This window comes from Magnolia sinica, chromosome 12, assembly GCF_029962835.1.
Source record: "Magnolia sinica isolate HGM2019 chromosome 12, MsV1, whole genome shotgun sequence".
Lineage (NCBI taxonomy): Eukaryota > Viridiplantae > Streptophyta > Magnoliopsida > Magnoliales > Magnoliaceae > Magnolia > Magnolia sinica.
This window is the reverse complement of record NC_080584.1, coordinates 182180-191364: the sequence shown is the minus strand read 5'-3', so window position 1 is coordinate 191364 and position 9185 is coordinate 182180. Positions and strand designations below refer to the sequence as shown.

Below are 9185 nucleotides of genomic sequence, written 5' to 3'. Positions count from 1 at the left end.
TTTTCAATATTCTACCTCAGGTAATCATCATTAGATTACCTTCCCCATGGATTTCTCAAGGGTGTGCGTGCTAGGAAAGGGACCAGCGGCTCAGGTGGGTTGCACCATAATTTATTAAAATCCACCTTGACCACTGGGTGTGTTACCCCATATGAAGCCCAGGGCCCAAAAATAGGCTCATCTGTGATTAAGGTGGGCCACACCAAGGGAAACAGTTGGGGGAGAGATACCCACCCTTGATTTTTACAAGGACCAACATGATGATTGTATTACTTCAATCATTAAATGCCACACCAAAATTTAGGCTTGGGGCCCAAAAATCGGGCCCATCTATGATTTAGGTGGGCCACACCAAGGGAAAGAGTTTGAAGGGTAAGCATCAATAATGTGGTCAGCTGATTCATAGATGGAGCTTAGTTTTGGGCCCTATGCCTAATATGGAGCGACACACCTGGTGTCAATGTAGATTTCATGGTAACATTAGGGCAACCGTCCTCTAGGAGTGAGTGATGTGCATAATAGACCAAGTGAGTAGGGATGCAGCTCCGTTGGCTGCTCGCTCGGGCCTAATAGGTGATGGTATCACACCCTTTTCAAAGGAACTGTATGTGACACTCTCACATCATATAGCTTCGTCCTGAAATCTGGACCTCTCCTTTCTTTTGACTAATGAGTCCTCGAACCAACTTCTCCTTGCAGCTTAAAAATGTGATGCATTCCCCCCAATGCACAATCTCTAGAGTTTGCCCTTATACGAACGTCTCTTGCAATAAAAAAGGATTTCATATTGAGCTTCAAATACATGCTATTGGGATGAGATGACTCCTATAAGCTCTCCCCCCAAGAACCACACGTGTGAGTTTCCACGCATACCTGAGCCGACAGCCCATTTGCCCATCTGAGCAACCTTGAGAAATCTCAAGGGAAAGTACTCCAATGATAATTACTTGAATTAATGACCTGGCTTATTGAAGAAATACACACACACACACCAAATTGTAAACTCTATGTTAAGTAGATAGTTTTATGTGAAATTCCCCCAAAGAAAAAGGGTGCGCTTGCAGGAACGGAAGGGTTAGGGAAATTCTTTGTGCAAAATGCCTTCAAAGTTGAAGGTTTGTGCACATTTGCCTTCATTAAATCATAATAGATGGAAATGAGTACACCACAAAGTCCCCACCAACAGAAGGCTCAACAAAGATCCCAACCCAAAAAAGAAAAGAAAAAAGAAAAGGCTAAAGCCAACCAAAATAAAAAATAAAAAATCCATAATCCTATCAAACCCCACCCATGATCAAACTCTATTTGCAGCAGCAACACAACACCATCAATCCAAACACTCCTTGAGCTGCATAGAATCTTGTCCACTGCAGTAAGAAAATAGAACGAGGCCTGCCCGCCCTCTGCTATAACACAGCCAATCATATGAGAAATTTCCTTCAAGTTAAGGAACTTCGGGTACATTTGGTTCCACCAAATGCTTGAAATTTCATGACATTTGGTGCAACCAAACACACCGTCGAGCATAAAAGGAGCAGTGAAACAGCCCTGCAATGGAGGAAGACTGAATCACATGGAACCAATGCTATCAAACATGCCACCAAACGCTCCATACCAGAAACATACCATTGTGAAATTCGCATGTAACCAAGTAGCCGTACAGATGGATTGCAGTACCTGGCCTAGCATTCCAGAATAAAAAAGGATCAAGGTCTTCATTCCTGAAGCTGGCCCTAATAAGTGCAAGCTTCCATAAAAAAAAAAAAAAAAGACCTATACACTGGTCCAAAAATGCACAATGGCCCGACCAGCCACCACTGCCCATCCTCCATCTTGGAAGCCCAAGACAAGATATCCTAGCCAGGATTACAAAAAATGTGGTAGATGAAGCAAGCTTCATCCCCAACAATCTGCAAGTCAAGATCAGCCAAGGCCCAACAATCAATGACTAAAAGCTTATGAAGAACCCAAGCATAGAAGGATGCAGTAAATAAACTGAGAATTGGCCGAGTCAACTGGATAAAACTCTCAAGTACCAGAAAACTCACCAAAAATTTTACTTCCCACAGAGCTTGCAGTTGGGTCCAAAAGCTGGAGAAGATAATCATGAGGTAACAACCACTTAAATATGGCCATCAAACATCCCATTGCCTTTCAAAGAAGCACAGTGAGACTCCATGCTAAAGAATTAGACATCAGCCTCTGGAAAACTACCGAAAAACTTCCCATTAGGCTTGTTAAAGATCAGCCCAGGTACTACCGAGAAAATTGCCTTGTAAGAAGCCCAAAAAAAACACATGTAATTTGAACAGCAGCAAGATGCATCTTCATGACAACAAAACACCCATCTTCTCAAGCCCAACCAACTGCAATTCGCCTGGAAGTATTATCGGAAGGATACCCGCCCCAGTGTATGCTTGGATAGATACAAAGCACGATGCCAAAATGATATGCTGACAACTATTCCATGATACAATGCTGAAGCAGCTGGAGTGTGGAAGCAACTCACTAAGCCCTTAGATAATTAGACACAATCATTCACAATCCTCAGTGATGCAAATGCAGACCCTCCCTCCCTACCTACCTGTCAGGTGGGGACTTGGGGTCACCATGGACATGCCTTTGCATATAAACCAGGCTGAGCCAGTCATCTGTTGGGTACACGCGCATGACAGATGGACAAAAGAAGAAGAAGAAGAAAAAAAAAGACCCACGCTCGGAGGCCTGGCACACGTGTGCCCACCTTATGACTGGACTGACCTGATAGTTGGGCCACAGCCCACAGGTCCACAACACATACATAAGGGTGCACACCTGCTGAAATCTGTCACACATGCCACACAGTCTTGAGATTCCTACTCTTGTAAGTAGCCTCAGTAGGGTCCTTCCTATGGGTTTTGGAGATCATGTTTGATTCCAAAGATGCGACTTGCCACCAATAAACCAAAATCTAGAATGAGCAACCAGCTGCGGGGCTAGAGGAAGAGCACCAGTAAAATCATCAAAATGAAGATAAACAAGATTCTTAAGAATAGTGGATGTTCAACATGAAAGGTTTTCAAACAATATGTCACACAAGATACATCCCAATTGTATTATTAGTGATACAAAGACTAATAGACGAGCATTATGACCACAGCCACGGAGCATCTCTCCATACACACCATCGCTCTCCATTGTTACCATTGCTTGCATGGCTCAAATCCTGGTCATCGGAATCAATGTGCTTGCTTCCACCCTCTTTGATAATCCCAGGGCATTGCAGTTTCTGGTTGCGAACTAAAGCTTCGTCTCTATATGCTGGGTTAGCGTACTTAGGATGGTTTAGAAAAGAAACATTTTTCCACCAAAGCTTGAGGGCCTAGATAAAGGTAAAAATAAAGGAAATTAATATGTCTACAGAAAGTGCATCTGCATATTATCCCCAAGCATTTTTGCGTGCTAGATTAATCTTAAAGGCCTGGGTCAGGTTTTATTGTGTTTTATATAAGCAAGCTGAGTGACCCCTCGAACTTAATCTATTGAGTCAAAGAAACTCTATGAGTCTTGGGGGCAGCTTTATTGTAGTTTTTAAACATCAGATCTTGTATCATGTGTTCCCAGGCACAGAAAGTGTATGGTAGCATGCAAGCCTCTGTTGACTTGGGTAGTAGCATCGTGTTCATTTAACAAGTCTGGGGACAACCCATTACAAAATTCTAAATGAAAGCAGTAAAAGACTAATCTTAAGAGTTAAAACACAATTAAAAACCCATACAAAGAAAACTAGTACTTGATTCATATATTGGTCTTTAAATGTTTCAATTTGACCTAGCTAATTCCATGAAAAACTTGACCTTATATATAAAGAAAAAGTTGGTCAGGTCTAACAGCAACTTGGTCATTTTCCAAGATAATCAACGCTTTGACACATTACTTGCACTTGACTGAAACGAGTTGACCCAGTTGAATTCTCACTGCAACAATGAGCTTTTGAACAGTGGACTAGACCTATCTATGTAAACTCTTACGCGAATGGAAACATTTTTTTTTTTTTTTAAAAGGAAGGGAAAAAGTAGATAGGCCAGGTTGTTTTGAACTGATCTTTTAATTGTTCAACTCACTTGAACCTTCAATAGTGGATGGGCTACTCATTTAAACTTTCAATAGTGGATGGGCTAGTTTGAGTGCTAACACTCTTGCTTTCTTTTGATCCTCCTAGTGGTTAGGTTTACATCCTTCTTCTTCTTCTTTTTCTTCTTCTTCTTCTTTTTTTCAATAAAACTTGATCCATTCATCAAAAGAAGAAGAAGTAAAAAGTAAGTTACAAATAATTGAAGGTGTTAAGTTAACAATAGATACCTGCCAATAAATCCACAATGCCACCTTTTGAGGCATCAACCAAAAAAATAATGCAAGACAATGTGACCTTGAGGAGTGGACCCTTTTGGCTTTCAATGTAGCCGTAAAATAGTCCCCGAGCTCAGGGTGTTGAACTGAAATTTCAAGAGAGAGATCCTCCCCAGGTGCTTTTGCTCGCATTCTCCAGTTTCCAAGCATATCCTACATTTATTCCCAAGGCACCCATTTTATATGCTGATAAGAAACAGAGTGAGTCTGCATTCCCACAATGTCTGAAAAAATATCATCCATACAGACTACAAATTCTGACATTGTATGATATCTCTAAATTTTGCTTGATTATATGAAGAACTCATGTCATGTTCTCTGAAAAAAGAAGCATGATGGGATCTCTAGGTAATAGCTTCAGAAAAGCAAGTCTAAGCTAAAAGGTTCCATTCAATAGCAAAAAGGTTAGTTGTGGAACATCTAGATGCCCTTGCGTAAAAAACTAAACGAAGAGACCTCTGCTGCGGTCCTTTCCAGCAGTATCTCATCCATGATCACCAACTGTGCCCTGGCGACTCGGCATTTCAAGAGATGGTCATTTGAGGGCCTGATGGGCAATTGGAGTGGTGATTGTTGGAGGCCAAGATAATTCCTCTTGGTCTATCATTGGATATTTAATTGTATTTTTCTGGTTTGTTTCTTCCTTCAAACTTTAGTTGGGAGGTGATGAGAGGGTCACCTCCTGCATCCTTTTCTATTTTCTGCTGGTGTGAATAAATTTTTCGGCCATCATTTGAAAAAGAAAAGAAAAGAAGGCTTAGCCAACGGTGATATGGGCCCCCTGAGTGGTAGGGGTGTTCCCTGGTGTGGTGTGGGTGTGTTTGTAGTCTTTGCCTTTGAGGTTCTTAGTAAAATTCTTTATAAAAAAAACCCAACGGTAATGGTGAATGAGGACTTGATAGGATCATGATTCTGGCAGAGAAGGTAATATAGGTTTGTCTCCGAATTTTGTTATGTAAATGTGGACAAAACAACTGTTCAAACTAAATCATCATCATCATCATCATCATCATCATAACCCTTGCCTGGGCAATCAAAAGGCCAATAATTTTAAACCATAAATAAAAAAAGAAATTGATAAATCATACCATAAAGGGGCTGACGTGCAAAGGCTTCGCCACTAAATCTGAATCTGGATCGAAAACAAATGAGACTCTTTCACCCCAAGGTGTGTTTGTTACCTAAACCACAAACCCCCATGACCATCAACAAACCTCTTAAGAGTTTCAAGACAAAAAACATCCTTTTAAACAGAAAGTAGTGTTCAATCCAAAGTGTGTGTATGTGCGCGCGCGCGCGTGCGTACATATATGTATATAATATAATCAGGCACACAAGAATCCTATGGAGCTTCAAGACACAAAATATCCTTTTAAATAGAAGGTAATAGTTCTTCATAGAAAATTGAATCAGAAAAGAATAAGAATACGTGAAGATCAATTGATTAAATCATAAGCATATTACAAAAGAAATAGCCAAAACCCAAAAGGAACTGTGATGGGTCCCCCCTTTCTTCCTTTATGTTTTATCCAATGCATGCGTGAAGTCCAATCTAACTGAAATTAAGTCTATGAACATGACAATCTGAATACTGAATAAGCGTGCATTCAAAATTGTCCCAGAATTCTATCAAAAGGATTCCAATTACAAACTAACTCACATGATTGATATATCAAAACAGCTTAATAAATCATTGAAAAGGGGAGCATAAAGATGCTATACAGGCCTATGAATTTTGGCATAAAAGACTAGGAGTTTCTAATTGATGTCCCTTGGAAATGAATGCAATAAGGACAAAAGAAAAACTAATAATATTCAATACTAAAGATGTCTGCTTAAGGACTGTTGAAACTTGAAACATATAAGTATCTAGAGCTTTGCTAAGTCCTCACATGTGTACAAGTCAGCTAAAGCAGGTGCCACCACATATGCCGGTGTGGCAGTCAGGTGAAACATCCAAGCCATCTATCAGGTAGACTGACCTACTGTGTAGATGCTACTACTGAAAGATATAGGTGGTCCATTCAGTAGTTGAGCTATGATATCAGAAATAACTTGACAGGTTAGTAAGTTGGGCTGATTTTATTTTATTTATTTTGTTTTTTTTCACGACCATACATTTATTCAATTAAATTTGTCCCAATGGACAAGTGGCCCTGCCTGATTCTTGGTGTATGGAATTTATTTATTAGTGGCACCCTTCTGATTGCACATGTCAGTGGCACTGGCATATGTGGCAGCATGTGCATTTGTGATGTAGAGCAGGTTGTGGATAATTTCATGACCAAGATGGACCAGAAAAGGCCCGATTGGAGACGGAGGTGATCCGGACCTTTAGAACTTAAAACGGTTGAAATCATGGATAATTTTGGGTTTCCCACGCCAAATTTGCGAGATTCCATCAGATTGACGGTTGACATCCCTGTTTATTTTCATTTTTACTATTTTTAGTAAGTTTTAGTTTGATTGTAACTCTTCGTACATTGGGCTTTAGGAGTTGTGTTGCTTAGACAAATTAGGGGAACGTCATGATTCGGCCGAAACTTCTATTTTTGGCCGAAAACCATGTGCTCTAGTAGAAATCACGACTGTCTATAAATAGTAAGTTAAGTCGCGATTTTAGGGAGTTTTGGTTGTAGTTGAATTCCGAAACTTCTCCCTAGGGTTCATAGCTTTATTTAAAGAGTTGTAAACTCGTTTTTCATCATCAATAAAGTTATTTCGAATTTTCTAGAATTAATTTCTATTTTTCCTCGTGGATTCAAGGCATCTCAATGAGGAGTCCAGAGAAGCTCCATGGATTTGGAGTAGCTATCCTTGAGGAAGATGGTGCTCGACCTCTACACGTCCTTCCCTGCATCAATTTGGGCCTATATTTGTGCGGAATTTATTATTAACATGGAGAATTCCCATTGATTGTGGGTAAAGGCTTAAAAGGAAGCATGATTAAGCAGCAAACATGTCAAGTTAAGAAGAAAGAAATGTAATGTCATGGCATTGGATATGTATCAGAGTCACCACAGAGGCGATGTTTTGAATGATATCTTGAGACAATAAGTAGAAGAAAGAAACATATAAGTACAAGCATTCTTTGTTGAATGACAAATGACAAGTGCATATATAAATCATGTGGTTGGGTATATGGATGGGTATATAAACCATGTGCTCTAGTAGAAATCACGACCATCTATAAATAGTAAGTTAAGTCGCGATTTTAGGGAGTTTCAATTGTAGTTGAATTCCGAAACTTCTCCCTAGGGTTCATAGCTTTATTTAAAGAGTTGTAAACTCGTTTTTCATCATCAATAAAGTTATTTCGAATTTTCTAGAATTAATTTCTATTTTTCCTCGAAGATTTGAGGCATCTCTGTGAGGAGTCCAGAGAAGATCCGTGGATTCGGGGTAGGTATCCTTGAGGAAGATGGTGCTCGACCTCTACATGTCCTTCCCTGCGTCAATTTGGGCCTATATTTGTACGGAATTTATTTATTAACATGGAGAATCCCATTGATTGTGGGTAAAGGCTTAAAAGGAAGCACGATTAAGCAGCAAACATGTCAATTTAAGAATAAAGAAATGTAATGTCATGGCATTGGATATGTATCAGAGTCACCACAGAGGCAATGTTTTGAATGACATCTTGAGACAATAAGCAAAAGAAAGAAACATATAAATACAAGCATTGCTTTGTTGAATGACAAATGACAAGTGCATATGTAAATCATGTGGTCGGGTATATGGATGGAGGAAAAAAAAAATGTTTAGTCCAACCTCAGCAATGCATTTGTTTAAAAGGGGAGTAGACCCATGAAGATCGTAGCAGTAATAAACGCTCAATGGATTCTGTTCATATCCCACACTGGGAGGTATGGTAAGAAGTAACCTATAAAAAAAATAAAATAAAATAAACATTAAAAATGCAAAATATTGTGATGATATCTCCTTTTTTTTTTTTTTCTAAATGAATTCCAAATTCAAGAGTTGAATTAGATGAGGTGAATGGATAGTGGAATTATCAATCTAAACCATTTGAAGGGAAGCAGTGGAAATGAAGTGGGAATTTGTTAATGAAAATTTAATAATAATTAAAAAGAAAATCATATCGAAATGATGGAAATATAAGTAGAGATTTTGAGGTGAGGAGGAGTTGGAAAGGGGAAATACACAGGTCCGGATGTGTGAGTGATGTGGCGGGCTTCCTGAGCTGAGAGGTGGGTGGAGAAGAAGGGAGGTGAGAGGTCGAGATCGAAGAGGGCGTAGCGAACGTCGTACTGGAAGGAGTGGAAGACGGGTCGCTTGCGCACGTGATGCACGTGGCCTTGGTAAAGGAAGACAGCATTGGGGTTGGGAGAGAGGAAGAAGAGGTGTAGAAATGTCTGGAAAGGGATTAGAAGCGAGAAAAGAGCCGATGTTACAGTGGTGTATGCTATTGACCAGAGAAGATATAAAGCCTCCATTCTCTCTCTCTCTCTCTCTCTCTCTCTTCTCTCTCTCTTATCCTCCTCCTTCCTACTTCCTCACCTCTTGGATGGATAGACTTTGGTCAATCTCTGGAGATGAACAAATTGATTTTTTTAACAGGGTGGAGAATCAATGCTGGCCCATCTCATGGCAATTTTTTTTTAAAACAAAGGTGGAGAACTAATGGTAGCCCCACAATATGGACAGATATTAGACCTTTCTTCTATAATGAAAATGGATCAACCTTTTCCTAGTGATTGATCTGATGGTTAGGATCATTTGTAATATTTTGGAGTACTCCCAGCGAAACAACAAAAGGTTGATGGATGGCCCAG

General features: G+C 39.8%; 1 protein-coding gene across 3 annotated transcripts; it reads right to left on the bottom strand.

Annotated features, from left to right (window-relative positions):
- Nucleotides 1-1001: 1001 nt before the first annotated feature.
- Nucleotides 1002-8940, bottom strand: LOC131220705 (uncharacterized). Of its 3 annotated transcripts, XR_009158791.1 has the most exons (6): nt 8554-8940; nt 8161-8272; nt 5478-5570; nt 4342-4542; nt 2049-2210; nt 1002-1910 (listed from the first exon to the last, which is right to left on the bottom strand). XR_009158791.1 is itself a non-coding variant. In XM_058215500.1 (5 exons), exons 1-5 carry the CDS (start codon nt 8844-8846, stop codon nt 2196-2198), a joined length of 714 nt encoding a protein of 237 aa, XP_058071483.1. In that variant the 5' UTR covers nt 8847-8940; the 3' UTR covers nt 2044-2195. The 3 variants fall into 3 exon arrangements, 2 of the variants coding, with proteins under 2 accessions (XP_058071483.1, XP_058071482.1); XM_058215500.1 differs by lacking the exon at nt 1002-1910 and having other exon boundaries at nt 2044-2210; XM_058215499.1 differs by lacking the exons at nt 1002-1910; nt 2049-2210 and adding an exon at nt 2994-3361 and having other exon boundaries at nt 8554-8936.
- Nucleotides 8941-9185: the final 245 nt, after the last annotated feature.